The sequence below is a fragment of the Octopus sinensis genome, linkage group LG2 (genome assembly GCF_006345805.1).
Source record: "Octopus sinensis linkage group LG2, ASM634580v1, whole genome shotgun sequence".
Lineage (NCBI taxonomy): Eukaryota > Metazoa > Mollusca > Cephalopoda > Octopoda > Octopodidae > Octopus > Octopus sinensis.
The window spans coordinates 33,924,277-33,944,602 of NC_042998.1; the positions used below are offsets into that span (position 1 = coordinate 33,924,277).

Here is a 20,326-nt window from a genome sequence, read left to right on the forward strand (position 1 = left end):
GAAGTCACAGCTTCTATAGAATCCTTTATAATACCAACATCTCCACTGAAGTCACCAGGCATGATGATGTCATTGTCATTCCTCATTGACGTAGTTACAATTGTGCCTCATAGAATCAGTCCTGTTCATCTTCACTATCCAAATTGCGAAGCACAAGTGGAGTTGTCATTATTTATATCATCCATATTTCGTTTATACTTATTCTATCACACACTTTGACCCCTTCATATTTATAAACATACATTGTGGAGGCGCGTGGCTTAGTGGTTAGAGTGTCAGCATCATGATTGTAAGATTGAGGTTTCAATTCCTAGACCGCATGACGCGTTGTGTTCTTGAGCAAAACACTTCATTACCTGTTGCTCCAGTCCACTCAGCTGGCAAAAATGAGTAACGCTGCGATGGACTGGCATCCTGTCCCGCTGGGGAACGCATACACCATTGAAACCAGGAAACCGATCCCATGAGCCTGGCTAGGTTTTAAAAGGGCGCATTTATTTTACACTACACTCACAGAGTGGTTGGCATTAGGAAGGGCATCCAACTGTAGAAACACTGCCAGATCAGACTGGAGCCTGGTGCAGCCTCTTGGCTTCCCAGACCCCAGTCGAACCGTCCAACCCATGCTAGCATGGAAAACGGACGTTAAACGATGATGATGATGTATGTCTGTGTATCTGCCCATTTCTCTACCAACTGTATGCTTCCCCCACCCGCACTGTCACTGCTAGCTACTCAGAAAAATTCAAACTTTTGTACTTGCCATTGAAGAGTCCAATTGAGGTTCCTCTCCATCTCACCTTCTGCACATGGCACACAATCTACATAATTCAGCTCTAGCATCTCAATAGTCTTTCCAGATTGATAAGGAAAAAAGTGAGTGGCTAGTTTGAAGTTTGTTTCATGATTTAAGAAGAAAACGAAAAATGATTGATTGTAGAAACATGCAGATGTTGCTTATAATGAATTGCTATCATCATAAATCATTGAATCCGTTACAGGCAGACATACTTGAAGAGATGTCCAGCTGGACACTGTCAGGCCTCCACTGGGAACAAAGAGAGAGTGTGTGATAAGTTTGTAATAATGAGCATGTGTGCATATATATATATATATATATATATATATTATATCTTATATATATATATATTGTGTTTGTGTGGCTTTATATATATATATGGGTGTGTGTAGAGAGAGAGATAAGATAAATTACTGGGAAATGGATGCATGGCGTTCAATCATATAAATGATAAATAAAATATATATAGGCATATATACATATATGTACATACTGATGTATGTGTGTGTATATATATGTATATATATATATATGCATAAATGGGTACAGGATGTCACAATATGTAAACAAGGGTCATTCTTTTTGTTGTCTTGTTTTCCATTTGTTTCTTTTGTTCACAAAAAAAAAAGTCTTTGTATTTCAGATTTCATGTTTACATATTGTGACGTCCTGTACCCATATATGCATGCATATACATATATATATATATATATATATATATACACACACATATATATGTCAGTATGTACATATGTGTATGTTATATGCCTATATATATATATATATATATATATATATAAAAAATGAAATGTCGCTCTTTTCAAGTCTAGCCAGGCTCATGGGCCTGGTTTCCAGGTTTCTGTGGCGTATGTGTTTCCCCCAGCTGGACGGGACGCCAGTCCATCACAGCGTTACTCAAGAAACAGGAAGAGAGAGTGAGAGAAAGTTGTGGCGAAAGAGTACAACAGGGGTCCCCACCATCCCCTGCCAGAGCCTCATGAAGCTTTTAGGTGTTTTCGCTCAGTAAACAAACAAAATGCCCGGTCTAGGAATTGAAACCACAATCCTCTGACCGCGAGTCCACTGCCTCCACCTATATTCCAGCCGTAGAAACATTGCCAGATCAGACTGGACCTGGTGCAGCCTTCTGGCTTCCCAGACCCCAGTTGAATTGTCCAACCCATGCTAGCATGGAAAGCGGACGCTAAATGATGATGATGATGATATATATATATATAGCAATACATGACTTCACATCAAGAATCTTGAATTATAAATGTATGTGTTTGTATATATGTATGTGTGTGTATATATATAATATATATATATATATATATATATATATATATATATATATTATATATTATAATATATTATTATTAATATCAGGAAATCAATATATATATATACACACACACATATATATATAAAATGTACTGATCCATGATAGAAAATTCAACAAAAAAAGTCCTCCATCTGGTGAAAGATAAATATTATTTATTTAAAGGTCACAATACTTGTACTAAAGTGCTACTAATAGTTTCATATGTTCAAAAAACTCAAATATATTCATCAGGCACAAACCACACATCATAACGAACTAAAAAAAAATTGAATAATAGAAGAACCACGAAAAAACTGAGCAAGCAACATATAGAAAAACGCAGACTGTAAAAATATATATATATCATTATCATTTAATATACTCTCTCTCTCTCTATCCGCTCAGTCGAAGTCGACTCTCGGTCACTCGTTGGATCAGTGTCCTCCAGTCAGTTCTATCCTGGGCCACTTCCTTCAGACTGGCCATGTCCATTCCGGTATCACTCTTGATGGCGTCAAGCCAGCAGGTTCTTGGTCGGCCTCTTCCTCTCTTGCCACTGACCATTCCGAGCATGATGTCCTTCTCCAGGGATTCTCTCCGCATAATATGACCGAAATATGCCAATCTACGCTTGGTGATCCCAGCTTCTAGTGACATTTTATATTGGTTTCAAATGTTGGCTCAAGGCCAGTAAATTAGGAGGAGGAGGAAGTTTTAAGTTGGTTACATTGATGCTCAGTACTCAGTGATGCTGATCAAATCTTGGAGCACTGAACAAAGTGAATAATGCTGGGAGATATTGAGTGATGGATTGAGCGATTGACCGAGATGTTGCATTTTTAAGATAAATTCAATCCAGTTCTATATTTAAGAGATGAGGAATTATGTACATTATTTACATTATTTCCATGGGCATATGGCATAGTGGTTAAGAGCGCAGGCTATTAACCCCAAGATTCCAAGTTTGATTCCAGGCAGCGACCTGAATAACAATAATAATATAATAATAATAATAATAACAACATGGCAAAATACCAAAGGAATGAGAACCCAGGTTCGAAATTTCCCCATGACACCTGATGAAGGCTGGAGGGTATATCAGCCGAAACATTGTGTTAAGAACAAACAAGAAGAGGACAAATATCTGTCAAATGTAAATAATGTACATAATTCCTCATCTCTTGAATATAGAACTGAATAATAATAATAATTATATAATAACAACAACATTGTAAAATACCTTAGGAATGAGAACCCAGGTTCGAAATTTCCCCAAGACACCTGATGAAGGCTGGAGGGTATATCAGCCGAAACGTTGTGTTAACAACAAACGAGATGAGGACAAATATCTGCCAAATGTAAATAATGTAAATTCAATTCAGATTGACAAAAACTTATTTCAAAGACTGTCACAAAGAATATTTTACTGTTGATAAATGAAATCTCAATTGTAAGATTAAGGACATTTTCCCAAAGTACTTAATTGTAATAACAAGAATCTCAGCAAAAATTTTTGGATCTGTAATGGACACACAATCAATGGTAATGAATTGTCTTTCACTCACAAAAACCTCCTAAAAACTGCTTGGCATTAAATTCTACTCAAATTTATTTGTTAATGGAAATGCTTAAAAGGAAAGGAAAAAATTCCAAACATTGAAACAAACAATTGATCTCTGGTGACTGGACTTTTTATTGCCTGTGGAAAATATGATTCTGTCATCTCGTGAATTTTATTACTATCATCATCATCATCGTTTAACGTCTGCTTTCCATGCTAGCATGGGTTGGACGATTTGACTGAGATCTGGCAAACCAGATGGCTGCACCAGACTCCAATCTGATCTGGCAGAGTTTCTACAACTGGATACCCTTCCTAACGCTAACCACTCCGGGAGTGTAGTGGGTGCTTCTACATGCCACCGGCACGAGGGCCAGCCCCTACCCCATGCTTGTATCTACAAGTAAAGCCCCTACCCATGCTTGTATCTACAAGTAAAGCCCCTACCCCATGCTTGTATCTGTTATAAACTCCAGGACTTAATCGTCTGTTTTACAAAACTTCAAATATTCACCGAGTCAAGCTTATTGATTTCTATGGAAACCGTACCCGTGTTTTATTCCTCTCTGAGTTGATCTTTTGAAGACGACGAATCCATTAAATCTGAAAAAAACTGTTGGCTGAGGAAATAATTATAACTTTAGAATCCTCATGGTATTGTTAAATTGTTGTGATAAAAAGTATTTAGCCGTTGACTATGTATTTCCTATTAATAGATGTACATTCCCTATGACTCATTAGTGATTTTTTTTTTTTTTTTTTCTCTGTCAAATTCATGAAAATCATCATCTCATTATTACTGACCTTTGTCTGGCTTATCATGTGACCTCACCTCTTCGAGAGAGATCAACGCTTTACAACTGTTGAAGTAAATAATAAATTAAACTAATTTCTGTGATTAATTATTGGAGTGACAAATAGCGGTAGTTTTTTGATAGGACAATGAAGAACTTAAGGACTTGAAAAAAAATGGAACATTATTCTGATAATGTAATGATATATGGAGATAATAAAAGGATTCATGATGAAAATATGCAACCTTTGCTCTAATAAGCTTAATCATCATCATCATCGTCCATCCATTTCCATACTGGTATGTGTTGGATGGTTTGATAGGAACTGGCAAACCAGAGAACTGCAGCAGGCTCCACAGACTCTAGTCATCTGTTTTGGCTTGGTTTCCATAACTCAGTGCCATTCTTAATGCCAACCACTTCACAATGCATTAGGTTCTTATTAACCCTTTCGTTACCATATTTTTTTTTTAGATGCTCTGTGTTTCTTTCAATTATTTTAAATATAATTAAGAATATTGTAAAATAACTTGTTAGGAACATAAATTGCAACTAAGGTTTGGTGGAAGATTTTAATGAAAAACTTATGAAAACAAGACATTAATACTACAGAGCCAGAGCCGGTTTTGGCCGGGTTGGTAACGAAAGGGTTAAGTGACTCAGGCGCCGTTGCTTTTTACATGGCACTGGCTCATACTCTGAAGAACAAAGGGGTTTGCTGTGAGGCACTGTGGTTTAGAAGTCAGATTTGGAGAGAAGGCAAAAATGCGGTTTGGGTCTTCATGGACTGAGACTGCCACATGACAGGATTTCAGATTCTAAACAGTTCAAGAAACTGGAGTGTTTCATAGACTTCATTCAAAATGACCCCAAAATTAGCTGAAATTTCTGCAGCCTGTTTTGTGTGTGTGTCAGTGTGTATCTGTGTGTCTGTGTGTGTGTGTTGGTGTGTATCTGTGTGTGTGTGTTGGTGTGTGTCTGTATCTGTGTATGTTGGTGTGTGTCTGTCTGTGTGCGCGCGTTGGTATATATATATATATATATATATACATATATGTATAGGTATATTTGTATATATGATTAGATATATGTGTATATATGTATGTATGTATGTATGTGTATATGGCACATAAAAACCACCATCTGAACGTGGTCGATACCAGGTCTGCCTGACCGGCTCCTGTGCTGGTGGCCCTTAAAAGCACCAACTGAACATGGCTGATGTCAGTACGCCCTGACTGGCCCCAGTACTGGTGGCACGTAAAAAGCACTATCTGAATGTGATCGATGTCAGACCTGCCTGACTGGCTCCTGTGCTAGTGGCACATAAAAAAGCACCCACTACACTCTTGAAGTGGTTGGCATTAGGAAGGGCATCCAGCTGTAGAAAGATTGCCAAAACAGTCACAGAAGCCCGGTGCAGGCTTCAGCCTGGCCAGCTCTTGTGGTACCATCTCACCAATGCTAGCATGGAACACAGACATTAGATGATGATGATGATTATCAAGTATTTCCTGTTATCAGCTGAATCTCTTGACGCAATTAAGAAACTGAAAGAGTGTTGCAGCAGCTCATTCATTTGTTACGTTATCTTTCATCTTTTGTCATCATTAGACTGTGGCCATGCTAGGGCACTACTTTGAAGGAGTTTTGGTTTTGAGCGAGGTCGTTGCCAGTGCTGCTGGACTGACTCCTGTGCAGGTGACACATAAAAAACACCATTTTCGAGCGTGGCCATTGCCAGTGCCACCTGACTGGCTCTTGTGCTGGTGGCACTTTAAAAGCAACCACTACACTCTTGGAGTGGTTGGCGTTAGGAAGGGCATCCAGCTGTAGAAACTCTGCCAGATCAGATTGGAGCCTGGCGCAGCCATCTGGTTCACCAGTCCCCAGTCAAACCGTCAAACCCATGCTAGCATGGAAAACGGACGTTAAACGATGATGATGATGATGCATCAACCCCAGGGCATATTTTTTTAAGCCTGGTATTTGTTGTGCCTGCCTCTTGCTGAGCTGATAAACAAACACACCAACGCCAGTTATCAAGCAGTGGTGGGACACACACATACATACACATATATACGACTGGCTTCTTTCAGTTTCCATCTACCAAATCCATTTATAAGTCATTGGTCAGCCTGAGGCTATAGTAGAAGACACCTGCCCAAGGTTTTATGCAGTGGGACTGAACCCAGGACCATGTGGTTGGGAAGCAAGCTTCTTAGCACACAACCATGCCTGTGCCTCTCGATGCAATTAAGGAACCAAAAGACAGTTTTGCAGCAAGCTTTTTCGGTTTTGCATCTAGTTCCGATCTTTGTTATGGATGTGTCTGTAACATAAGTTCTATGCTAATAGCAAAGAAGCTGCCAATTATGCTTCCATTCACATCATCATTTAACATCCGTTTTCCATTACTGGCATTCAACTAAAATAACCCACGGTAAAATTAGAATTCCATGTAATAATTAAGTTGAAAGTTACATTTCCTTTTAGAATACAACAAAATCAACAAGGAACAACTTTCTCTTTTGACCTGAATCTTTTGTTAAAATTTCTAAACTCTTTCCTTGGTTACCACAAGTCTGAATAGAATACTACTTTTGAAAGAGACTTTTGTTGGAATTGCATTAATACTTTTGATACCATTCCATCTGTGACTGCCTCTGGCTTTGGAATACAAACTTCTGATTTTAAAAAGGGTCTAAATTAAAACCTGCCATCAAATTTTCTCATTAATTTATGTTCTAAATATCAGCTTAATAATCATCATCATCGTTTAACATCTGCCTTCCATGCTAGCATGGGTTGGATGATTTTGACTGAGGGCTGATGAACCATATGGCTGTACCAGGCTCCAATCTTGATCTGGCAGAGTTTCTACAGCTGGATGCCCTTCCTAACACCAACCACTCCTAGAGTGTAGTGGGTACTTTTTATATGCCATCGGCACAGGTCTAATCAGGCGGTACTGGCAGTGACCTCGCTAGAATCTATTTACACATTCCACTGGCACAGGTGCCAGTAAGGCAATGGTGATAATGATCATGCTCGAATGGTTCCTTTTATGTGCCACCAACATGGAAGCCAGTTAGTCGCTCTGGTAACAATCACACTCGGATAGTGCTCTTGGCACCCTACTAGCACAGGCATAAGTGCCAGTAAGGCGACGCTGGTAATGATCACACTCAAATGGTGCCTTTTATGTGCCACTGGCATGGATATTTTACTAAATTCATCATTCTTTTCTAAATCCACTGAAACAAAGCAGAGTATTTCAATAGAAATTTGGTAAGGAAAGGGTTTAAGCAGAATTTCTGCATTTTCTAAAAATAATAACATAATGAGAAATGATGGATAAATACATACAACAAAAATATTCATGAGAAGATATTCTGGTGTGGATAAAGAAATTGCTTTAAATGAAACGATTCAGTTGTAACGGCCTATTAAGGAAACATACGAAAGATAACATAAGATTGAAATTAGATCAAAAGGTCAAATTAATTTGAAACGCCTCCAAAATTATCGATAGCATTTTCACATTGTCAACAAAACCTTGACAGCTGCTGTTATTGGTTTAGTAAGTCCCCAAAATCAATTAAATTTTGACAGTTCTTGGTTTATACGTTATTCTTTCTCATTCACCGGCAGAAAAGCATCTCTGTAACCCCTTAGCATTCCTCTGTCAAATGTAACGCTTATTTATGCCCATTGTTTCAAAGTAATCATGTCTTTTCTCTTAGCTTTCAGGTTTCGGTGATGATCATCATCGACATTTAATGTCTGTTGTCCATGCTGGCATGGGTTGGGCAGTTTGACCAGGGCTGATGGGCTGGAAGGCTGCACCAAACTCCAGTCTGATTTGGTGTGGTTTTCTACTACTGGATGCCCTTCCTAATGCCAACCCCCTTCTGAGAGTGTAATGGGTGCTTTTACATTCCACCGGCACGGGTGCCATTTGCATGACACCAGTATCTGCCACAACTGTGATTTTGCTTGGCTTGATGGGTCTTCTTCTCAAGCATGACATAATGCCAAAGGTCTCAGTCATTGCCTCCATGAGGCCTAACAATTGAAAGGAGCTTTTCATGTTCCACCAGTATCAACCACTTTACCTCCGTGAGCCCCAATGCTGGAAAGGTGCTTTTTAGGTGCCAGTTACGGACCACCAGCATCAGCTACAACTACAATTTCACTTGGCTTGTTGGGTCTTCTCAGGCTCAGCATATCACCAAAGGCCTTGGTCACTAGACATTGCGTCTGTGAGGACCAAAGTTCGAAGATCATGCTTCACCACTTCATCCCATGTCTTCCTGTGTCTACCTCTGCCACAGGTTCCCTCCACAGTTCTTTACACAGCTATCCTTGTCCAAATTCTATAATTTTAGAGTAACATTGTAAGGAAGAGGTGTGGGGGCCAAATCTGGCTGGTTTGAACTTAAGACAGGTAGAATATTTTGGCTGGATATAACTGCTTTAAAATGCTAAACAGTTAAGCTATTTTTCCTGTGTCTCTCCACATTATTTTGTATGGTGCTTCAAAGCTTTGCTCACCGTAACTGTGGCACTCACTTTGAAAGTACTAAACTTTTAGAATTTCCCCCACCACAACCGCCTAACAATGATGGCCAGTCATGGTCACGCTGTCCATAATTCTGATATTGGATACTTCTACTTGAATTGTACAATTGGCCCCTTCAATTTAACCCTTTAGCATTCAGATTCCTCTGTCAAATGCGATACCTATTTATTTACATTGTTTCCAGTTAATTGTGTATTATCTCGTGGCTTTGAGATTTTGATGTGATTGCTTATTTTTAGAATGACATTGTAGGGTAGGTATGAGTGGTTGGAAGATGGCGAGCTGGCAGAATCGTTAGCACGCCGGGCAAAATGCATAGCCGTATTTTGTCTGTCGTTACGTTCTGAGTTCAAACTCTGCCAAGGTTGACTTTGCCTTTCATCCTTTCAGGGTCAATAAATTAAGTACCAGTTATGAACTGGGGTCGATATAATCAACTTAATCCGTTTGTTTGTCCTTGTTTGTTCCCTCTGTGTTTAGCCCCTTGTGGGTAGTAAAGAAATAGGTATTTCGTCTGCCGCTACGTTCTGAGTTCAAATTCCGCCGAGATCGACTTTGCCTTTCATCCTTTCGGGGTCGATAAATTAAGTACTAGTTACAAACTGGGGTCGATATAATCAACTTAATCCGTTTGTTTGTCCTTGTTTGTTCCCTCTGTGTTTAGCCCCTTGTGGGTAGTAAAGAAATAGGTATTTCGTCTGCCGCTACGTTCTGAGTTCAAATTCCGCCGAGATCGACTTTGCCTTTCCTCCTTTCGGGGTCAATAAGTTAAGTACCAGTTACAAACTGGGGTCGATATAATCTACTTTATCCGTTTGTTTGTCCTTGTTTGTTCCCTCTGTGTTTAGCCCTTTGTGGGTAGTAAAGAAATAGGTATGAGTGGTTGGATCTGGCCAGTTTGACTATAAAACAGGCAGAGTATTTGGGCCAGATACGACCAGTTTAACTGCTGAAGGGTTAAAGGTTTTCTCAGCTTTGGCATAAGACAAAACTATGTAAAACTGCCTTTCAATCAGAATTCCTGTTTGTTCTTTGTCAAAAAGATTCTCTAAAAGTCTCTTCTGCAAATTCTACATTTAATTCCTCCTGCTCACCATGGAAATTTGTAATATCTTCACTGGTTTTCCTGGCTGTTCTTTCAATGTATACGGTCTTATTCTTTCACTGAGTATAAATTTTTCTGAGATGCAATGAAATTTTCTCCAGTAATCTGTAATGCTATCTTCAGCCTCCTCTTCTGCAATTCCAAGCCATTCTATTTCGTCAAAGTAACCAGACTTAGTAAAAATATATTAACACCAGTTATGAACACCAGCTGAAATTTTTATTGAATGCATGTTATAAATAAATGCTTAACTGAATTCCTTTTCTTTTTTTATTTTTATAGGGGGATCAATACCCAGAAATTATTCAGGAAGGGGTTGAAAATACTTGTCTCAGCAATCTTTATGAGGTATTATTGCTTTTATTTTTAATCTTTTGTTTTAAACATTAGACTGCGACCATGCCTTGAAGAATTTTAGTCAAACAAATCAACTCCCAGTGCTTTTTTTTTTTTTAAATGTCTGGTACATAACTCTCTTTTGCCATACTGCTAGGATACATAGATGTAAACAAACCATCACCAGTTGTCAAGTGGTGGTAGGGGACAGATACAAACAAAGGTGGCGAGCTGGCAGAAACGTTAGCATGCTGGGCGAAATGCTTAGCAGTATTTCGTCTGCTGCTATGTTCTGAGTTCAAATTCCGCCGAGGTCGACTTTGCCTTTCATCCTTTCGGGGTCGATATAATAAGTACCAGTTATGCACTGGGGTCGATATAATCGACTTAATCCGTTTGTCTGTCCTTGTTTGTCCCTTCTGTGTGTAGCCCCTTGTGGGCAGTAAAGAAATTGGTAGAGGACAGATAGAAACACATACACACATGTATAACTAGCTTCTTTCAGATTCTGTCACAAGGCTTTAGTTGACTTGAGGCTATAGTAGAAGACACTTGCCCAAGGTGCCACGCAGTAGAACTGAACCTGGAACCATGTGGTTAGGAAGCAAACTTCTTACCACATAGCCACACCTGCACTTATGTATATATATATATTTCTATTTAACAAAATATCACATGGTTATTGCACTTAGCAATGTTTTACAGTTCTATATTTAAGAGATGAGGAATTATGTACATTATTTACATTTGATGGGTATTTGTCCTCATCTTGTTTGTTGTTAACACAATGTTTTGGCTGATATACCCTCCTGCCTTCATCACGGGGATATGGCATAGTGGTTAAGCACGCGAGCTACTAAATCCAAGATTCTGAGTTTGATTCCAGGCGGTGACCTGAATAAAAATAATAATAGTAATAATAATAACATCGAAAAATACCTTAGGAATGAGAACCCAGGTTCAAAATTTCCTCAAGACACCTGATGAAGGCTGGAGGGTATATCAGCTGAAACGTCGTCATCATCATCATCATCGTTTAACGTCCGATTTCCATGCTAGCATGTGTTGGACGGTTCGACCGGGGATCTGGCAAGCCAGAAGGCTGCACCAGGCTCTAGTCTGATCTGGCAGTGTTTCTACAGCTGGATGCCCTTCCTAACGCCAACCACTCCGTGAGTGTAGTGGGTGCTTTATATGTGCCAGGCGAGGCTGGCAATGGCCACGATCGGATTGGTGCTTTTTACGTGCCACCGGCATGGAAGCCAGTCTAGGTGGCACTGGCATCGGCCACGGTCAGATGGTGCTTTTTACGTACCACCGGCACAACGATAAACAAGATGAGGACAAATATCCATCAAATGTAAATAATGTAGCAATGTTTTATATGGAACTAAGCATTATTTAATCTTAAGTAGATTAGTAATGTATGTGATATTAGACTTGGCTCTAATTACTTGCAAGTGGTACTTTCAGAAGATCTGCTTCTTATTTCTTGGCAGCTACGAAAAGTGTAGAATTGTTTGACTTTGATGTAAAATGAATCTCTTGCAGTGAATTTGAACTCAAGACCTGCTAGTTAGTAGTTCATTACTCTATTGATGATTGTTTTATCGTTTTGTTCAGTTCATTGAACAGGAATTATATTGCAGTAAAGATTATTTGCCAACATAACATGGCAGTCCTGGTTTTGGATAAATGTTGCTGTAATTTATTCTAATTTATAGATCAGTGACTAGTTGTCACTTTGAAAAATATATATTTTGAATGGGAATTTGGCAGCGCCACCTCTAGTCGGACAATTATTCTGTGCTGATGAAGGGAAATAACCTGGAAATCGCGATACACAGATATTGTTTTGAGCTGAATGGGCGGGGTGCTAGATTCCCTTGTTTCGAAAATATAAGGACACAGATCATGTCATATAGCCAGCTGGAGACGATGTCTCTGGGGCTAAATTACAGCAACATTTGTCCTAAACCAGGACTGCCATGTTATGTTGGCAAACAATCTTTACTCCAAAGTACTGCTACTGAATATCTCTCGTGAGATTTACAAATAGTAATTTTCTAAGGAATTATATTGTGATAATATTTCAGTAAATTATTTTTATCTGTTTGGTGTTAGGGGTGTGGTAATTACTTACAACGAAGGTATTTAGAACTGAAAAATAGAATTTTCGACTGAACGTTTTCATAATATTTAATTTCAATAGTTGATTAAATCTGTTCAGAAGAAACAATTAAATGTCATAAAAGATTCAAAATTTTCTTTATTTTCTTTCATTTATTTTCAATTTCAAGAGTTTAGATTATGATCCAGTTGAAAACAGCATTTATGAAAAAGAACTGATTGACAGAACAAAATGGGTAAGTTACTTATTGAAGTGAATTCTCTTCTCAACTTCTGGCCAATCTGGTTTAAAATCTCACTTCTTCACAACACCTCCCTGTTTTCCAAGACAGATCTATCAACACTAATTATGCCAACAAAACTGCTCCAGAGTAAAGATTGTTTACCAACATAACACGGCAGTCCTGGTTTAGGATGAATGTTGCTGTAATTTAGCCCCAAGAGACATTGTCTATAGCTGGCTATACGACATGATCTGTGTCCTTATATTTTCGAACAAGAGAATCTAGCACCCCCTTGTTCAAAAATATAAGGACACAGTTCGTATCATATAGCCAGCTGGAAACGATGTCTCCTGGGGCTAAATTACAGCAACATTCGTCCGAAACCAGGACTGCCATATCATGTTGGCAAACAATCTTTACTCCAAAATACTGTTGCTTGAATATCTCTCGTTGTGAGATTTACAAATATTAATTTTCTAAAACTGCTAGAATTGTGGGTTTCCCTTACTCTCAACTCCATATTTCACATACTCAGTAAATCCTCTCTGGAATTTTTTTAACCTTTTCTTTGCCACTTTAACTCTTTTGTCACTATATTTTTTAACCAAAATACATCCCTTATGTATTTCAGTTACATTATAAATTACTCGTGAATTTAGACTGGTTTAATAAAACAACTCTCATTTTCCTATTTATCAACATGTTGATGTAAGTTTTGGAACAGAATTTAACAATAGGTTCTTAACCAAATTTGCTTCATAATCTTTGTCTCAAATCTAATTACAGGTAAATTCAACAAAATATAGAAAAGCACCCATGCTAGTACCACATTGAAGGCATTGGTGCTGGTGCCACATAAAAAACGCCCAGTACACTCTGTGGAGTGGTTGGCATTAGGAAGAGCACCTAGCTATAGAAATCATGCCAATGGAGCTTGGTGCTGCCCCTGACTTTACCAGCTCCAGTCAAACCATCCAACCCATGCCAGCATGGAAAATAGATGATGATGATGATGATCAGCTGGCAAAACCTGAGACTAAAACATATTCAGCAATTATTTTATAACATGTTCTCATATTGGCCCTTGTCTTTATCAAATTCATGGGACATGATTTTTATTTGCATTTATTTATCTTACAAGGTGCTTGGTGACCCTGTCAGTGCAGGTGCCGCGTAAAAGGCATCCAGTCCACACTGTAAGGTGGTTGGCATTTGGAAGGGCATCTGGTTGTAAAACCCCTACCAAAACTAACCTCGCCTGTGCTGGTGCCATGTAAAAAGCACTTGGCCCCCTCTGTAGAGTGGTTGGTGTTAGGAAGGGCACACAGTTGTAAAAATCCTTCCAAAACAGTCACTGGAGTCTGGGGCAGGCTTCTGCTTGACTGGCTTCTGTCAAATCTTCCCACCCATGTCAGCGTGGAAGGCAGATGTTAAATGATTATGATGATGATGATGATGATGAAGCATGCCACTGTTCAGTTTTTAAGAAATGTAATCTCTCTCTCCCACTGGCAACTACTAATCTCTTACTCACACATCTAGCATTTCTAAAGTAGTTGACACCATTGAAATACGCACTTGCTATTCCATAGTCAACCCTTTAGCATTCAGACTACTTTGTCAAATGTAGTGCTTAATTATCAACAATGTTTTGAATTAATCCTGCGTTATCTTGTGGCTTTGAGGTTTCCATGTTGCAACTGATTACTTTTAGAACGATATTGTGAGGTGGGTGTGAGAGGCTGAATCTGGTCAGTTTAAACATAAAACAGAATATTTTGACCGGATATGGCTAGTTTAATTCCTAAATAGATAATCAATTTCCCTCTTCAGTGACAAGAGGCATGGTTCTTACAGAACCAAATTAACTGAAGACCCTCTCATTTGTATTACACTCACCAATCATTTCGGTGTAAATGCAGTTGTTGCCCCTTGGGAGCTGGCAGAAACGTTAGCATGCCGGGCGAAATGCTTAGCGGTATTTCGTCTGTCTTTACGTTCTGAGTTCAAATTCTGCCGAGGTCGACTTTGCCTTTCATCCTTTCAGGGTCGATAAATTAAGTACCAGTTACGCACTGGGGTCGATGTAATTGACTTAATCCCTTTGTCTGTCCTTGTTTGTCCCCTCTGTGTTTAGCCCCTTGTGGGCAATAAAGAAATAAGAAATTCTTTGATTATTATTTTTTTTTATGGTTTAGTCTGATGGGGAAGGGCAATGTCTGAAAATTTTAAAGAACCCCGAAGACTGGAAGGGAGAAACTCCAACTCGTGGAGTGTTGCTGCTTCAGTGCCTCTAGTTAACCAGTTGCTTTTAGATCAGAGAATTCTTGCAACAGACTGGCACTTCAATACAGCTAGTGGTAAGCTACTTACCACACAGCCACTCCTATGCCTAATTGATAGAAACACTGAACATCTCAAAATAAATACAGTAACAAATGGATTAAATATTCTCTGTACTGTGTTATTTTATTTGTTTCATAGTTGTTCTTTTTTTTTTTTTTTTTTTTTTTTCTTACAGAAAACCATTTACATTGGAATGGTGCGATGGTTTGTAATGTTTTCCATTGGAGTCCTCACGGGGCTCATAGCTTGTCTCATTGATTATGGAGTGACATCAGCAGCGGGCTTCAAATTTTATCAGATCAAACACTGTATCCTTTTTAAATTGCAATTACTATAATGTTTTTATTTTTTTTTCTTCTCTTACAGATTTTAGTCTTTGAAATGTGGCCATGCTGGGGCAGAGCCTTCCAGCACTTTTTCCAATCTCCAGTCTGTTACTTATTTTAACAGGTCGATGCTAGTGCTGCCTGACTGGTTCCCTGTGCTGGTGGCACGTAAAAAGCAGCATCTGAACATGGTCGATGCCAGTACACCCTGACTGGCCCCCGTACCAGTGGCACATAAAAAGCACCATCCGAATGTGGTCGATGCCAGTGCTGCCTGACAGGCTAACATGCCGATGGCACGTAAAAAGCACCCACTATACTCTCGGAGTGGCTAGTGTTAGGAAGGGCATCCAACTGCAGAAACCTTGGCAGATCAGATTGGTGCCTGGGGCAGCCTTCTGGCTCGCCAGTCCTCAGTCAAACCATCCAACCCATGCCAGCATGGAAAGCAGATGTTCAACGTCAACAACGACGATGATGCACAGTCAGGTTTCCAAACACAGTGAACATAAATGCAGACTTCTTTGCAGTTTCTCTCTACCATTCCACATACAAGGTACTGGTTAATCCAAGTCTACCAAAGAAAACACTTGCTCAAGGTGCTGTGCACTGAGATTGATCCCAGAACCACATCGTTGTGAATCAAATTTCTTAACTCCACTGCTATGACTGCCTGTGATTTTTTTCTTTTATCTTTTAGACATTAGACTGTGGCCATGCTGGGGCACTGCTTTAAATGCTTAAGTTGAATGAACTGACCCGAGTATTTAATTTTCTGTTGGTCCCCTTTGCTGAATTGGGATGTAAACACACCAACACTAGTTGTCAAGCAGTGGTGAAGTTAAACATGTGTTTAACTACATAAAAAAATTAAAGAAAGAAACCAAGTTGCTTTTTGCAATTCGTCAAAGCAAAATGAACCCCCAAAATACTAACTTGGACTCCCGGGGTGTCATATGGACCCAAGTTTAGAACCACGAATGTAGAGATTTCCTCTTTCATGCTAAATATAATGTTTATTTACATTATTTACATTTGACAGATATTTGTCCTCATCTTGTTTGTTGTTAACACAATGTTTCAGCTGGTATACCCTCCAGCCTTCATCAGGTGTCTTAGGGAAATTTCGAACCTGGGATCTCATTCCTATGTTGTTGTTATTATTATTCCTATTATCATCATCATTATTCAGGTCACTGCCTAGAATCGAACTTGGAATCTTGGAGTTAGTAGCCCCACACTCTTAACCACTATGCCATATGCCCGTCAAATATAAATAATGTGCATAATTCCTCATCTCTTAAATATAGAACAGTATAATGTTTATTGTTTACCTTTTCTTCTGTGTCACCTTAACAAACGAAACAGATTTTAATATATGCAACAGACATAACTGTCTAGGGATAACATTTTTAATTTGGATTGCATTCAATGCAGGCTTCAGTGCTCTGGGATCCATAGCAACAGTCATCTTTGCTGTAAGTCTATTTTTGCATTGTTCCTAATTTATATTGTTTTTGTATGTAGGTTGTATGATGAGGAAGCAGAAAATTCTTAGTGGACGGATGCTCATCATCACCACTCTCGTCATCACGTTTTTACATTTTTATTCCATTCTGACATGGGTTGGACTTCTTCAGGCAATGTTCTTCAGCCAAATGCCCTTTCTTGCTACCAACCAATGCATGTTTTGCAAGTATTTTTGTTCCACTGGTGCCACGTAAAAAAACCCACCCATGCTGGAACTACATAATAGGCAGCCATACTGGAGACACAAAATGGTGACATAGGCGCAGGAGTGGCTGTGTGGTAAGTAGCTTGCTAACCAACCACATAGTTCCGGGTTCAGTCCCAGTGTGTGGCATCTTGGGCAAGTGTCTTCTGTTATAGCCCCGGGCCGACCAATGCCTTGTGAGTGGATTTGGTAGATGGAAACTGAAAGAAGCCTGTCGTATATATATATATATATATATGTGTGTGTGTGTATGTGTTTGTGTGTCTGTGTTTGTCCCCCTAGCATTGCTTGACAACCGATGCTTGTGTATTTACGTCCCCGTCACTTAGCGGTTCGGCAAAAGAGACCAATAGAATAAGTACTGGGCTTACAAAGAATAAGTCCCAGGGACGATTTGCTCAACTAAAAGGCGGTGCTCCAGCATGGCCGCAGTCAAATGACTGAAACAAGTAAAAGAGTATGTAAAATGCGCTGCTACCATGTAAAAAGCAGCAGTACTTGTGTCGTTTGAGAAGCAATGGTGATGGTGCCATGTCAAGAACTGGTGATGGTGCTGCGTAAAAAAGAACTGTTTGACGGTGCAGTTGTCACATAAAAAGCACCCATGTTTGTGTCATGTAATCTGTTTCAGTCATTCTGACTGCAACCGCACTGGAGCACTGCCTTGAATGTGTTAATTAATAAGGCATTAAAACAGAATGACTCTCCCCAGACACAATAAAATTATTAGGAATTGTATAAAAAAAAAAACTGAAAAGTTTTGTGTATTAACCCCTTCGTTACTCTCTCTTTTACTTGTTTCAGTCATTTGACTGTGGCCATGCTGGAGCACCGCCTTTAGTCGAGCAAATCAACCCCGGGACTTATTCTTTGTAAGCCCAGTACTTATTCTATCGGTCTCTTTTGCCGAACCGCTAAGTGATGGGGACATAAACACACCAGCATCGGTTGTCAAGCAATGCTAGGGGGACAAATACAGACACACAAACATATACACACACACTTATATATATATATACATATATACGACAGGCTTCTTTCAGTTTCCGTCTACCAAATCCACTCACAAGGCTTTGGTCGGTCCGAGGCTATAGTAGAAGACACTTGCCCAAGGTGCCACACAGTGGGACTGAACCCGGAACCATGTGGTTGGTTAGCAAGCTACTTACCACACAGCCACTCCTGCGCCTATGTATTTATTTGGAGATGCTCTGTGTTTCTTTCAATTACTTTAAATATAACAAAGAATTTAGTTATCATTCAGCTAGTATTAGGAACATAAATTATGACTAAGGTTTGGTGGAAGATTTTAATTCAAAACTTATGAAAATAAGACATTTGTACCCAGAGTCAGAGCCGGTTTCAGCCGGGTTGGTAATGAAAGGGTTAAAGAAGAATAACCAGTTTATTGGACATAATTTTAACAGCAAAATTTTATATGGACCCTCAAGGGTTATATGTGCCCCAGTTGAGAACCACAGCATTAGCATTTAGACCGGTCATACCAAGGCAAAATATTCTACCTATTTTCTGTTCAACCTGGCCAGATCCAGTCTTTCACACCTATCCTACAATGTCATTCTAAACATAAACAATCACATCATCGAAATCTCAAAGCCATGAAATAATGCAGGATTAATTCAAAACGATGGGAATAAATAAGGATTAGATTTGACAGAATATTCTGAATGTTGAAGGGTTAAAACTGACTCTGTCTCAGCTTTGGCTTTCATTTTTCCTCAGAATAGTAGTGTTTAGAAAACTGGAGAAACAGTTGTTCTATCATGAATATTGGTGAAAAGACATCAAGGTAGAAAGACAGGAAAATGGCTATAAAGGGAGACAACCAAGGCAGAAGGAAATTCTGCTATGTATTTTAGTGTCAACACTTTGCTTTTTGCCATCCCTCATCAAAATATACATTTGATGGGCTTCAGCACAGTTTCTGTCTATCAAATTTCACTCCTCATGTTTTGCTCTTAGGTATTGGTAGTGAGCTGGCAGAAACGTTAGCACGCCGGGCGAAATGCTTAGCGGTATTTCGTCTGCCGTTACGTTCTGAGTTCAAATTCTGCCGAGGTCGACTTTGCCTTTCATCCTTTCGGGGTCGATAAATTAAGTACCAGTTACGCATTGGGGTCAGTATAATCGACTTAATCCGTTTGTCTGTCCTTGTTTGTCCCCTCTGTGTTTAGCCCCTTGTGGGTAGTAAAGAAATAGGTATTGGTGGACGACAGTTGTGCAAGATCCCACAGAGTTGGAAGCAACTTAGAACCACATGAATGCTAAACAATTTTCTTAAGTTCCAAACTGAGTTGCCACTTACAAATGGATTGATTTTCTTTTGTAGCCTGTTGCATCTGGAAGTGGGATCCCCCAAATCAAATGTTTTCTAAATGGAGTAAAAGTTCCTAAAGTTGTACGCCTGAAGACATTAGTGGTGAAAGTATTCGGCGTGGTGTGTGCTGTGGCTGGAGGTTTGGCTGTTGGAAAGGTAAGGCACTGAATTTTATAATATTCTTATTTTACATGCATGTAGCCTTTCTGTGTCTGTGTGCACACGCACACATGCAAAGGCTTACATGTTTGTAGGTTCCATGTAAAAAGCACTCGTGGTGGTGCCATATCTTGCTCTGGTTTTTTCTGTTGTTGATAACCCCGAAAATAATCAAATCTACCTTTTTATTATTTAAACACCTGGTCAGTATCTCTCCCTAATTTAATCATCAAATAGACTCATTTCCTAGCATCATTAGATTTTTTTTTGTACTACACACCCTTGTGCAAAGTACAAAAAACAACAACAATGTCAGGAAGGTATAGTGAAGGCTAAACTTCTACTGATGAAGCATAATAATGTGGAAAACATTTAGAATTGTCTCCCTTACTTGGTTAACCTAAGGTTAATATCAACTAAATAGTTATGTATTTCGTAATCACTCCATTCAACTTTACTGTGTGTATTTCAAATGTTGAAAGCACTGAAAATAAGGAAATTCAAACCTTCCATAACTTAGGTCAGTGCTTTTGTGTTTTGAAACTTTATAAATAGACTTATGCT

General features: G+C 39.1%; 1 protein-coding gene across 2 annotated transcripts in view; it reads left to right on the plus strand.

The window, feature by feature from the left end:
* The window catches only part of LOC115232332 (H(+)/Cl(-) exchange transporter 7), an 89,497-nt gene that overhangs the window by 6,284 nt on the left and 62,887 nt on the right, over positions 1-20,326 (plus strand). For both annotated transcript variants that reach the window (XM_029802160.2, XM_029802161.2), the window contains exons 3-7: positions 10,451-10,516; positions 12,805-12,870; positions 15,380-15,512; positions 16,899-17,008; positions 19,616-19,759. In XM_029802160.2, the coding sequence (XP_029658020.1) occupies positions 10,451-10,516; positions 12,805-12,870; positions 15,380-15,512; positions 16,899-17,008; positions 19,616-19,759 (519 nt within the window). The remainder of the gene's footprint in view (positions 1-10,450; positions 10,517-12,804; positions 12,871-15,379; positions 15,513-16,898; positions 17,009-19,615; positions 19,760-20,326) is intronic.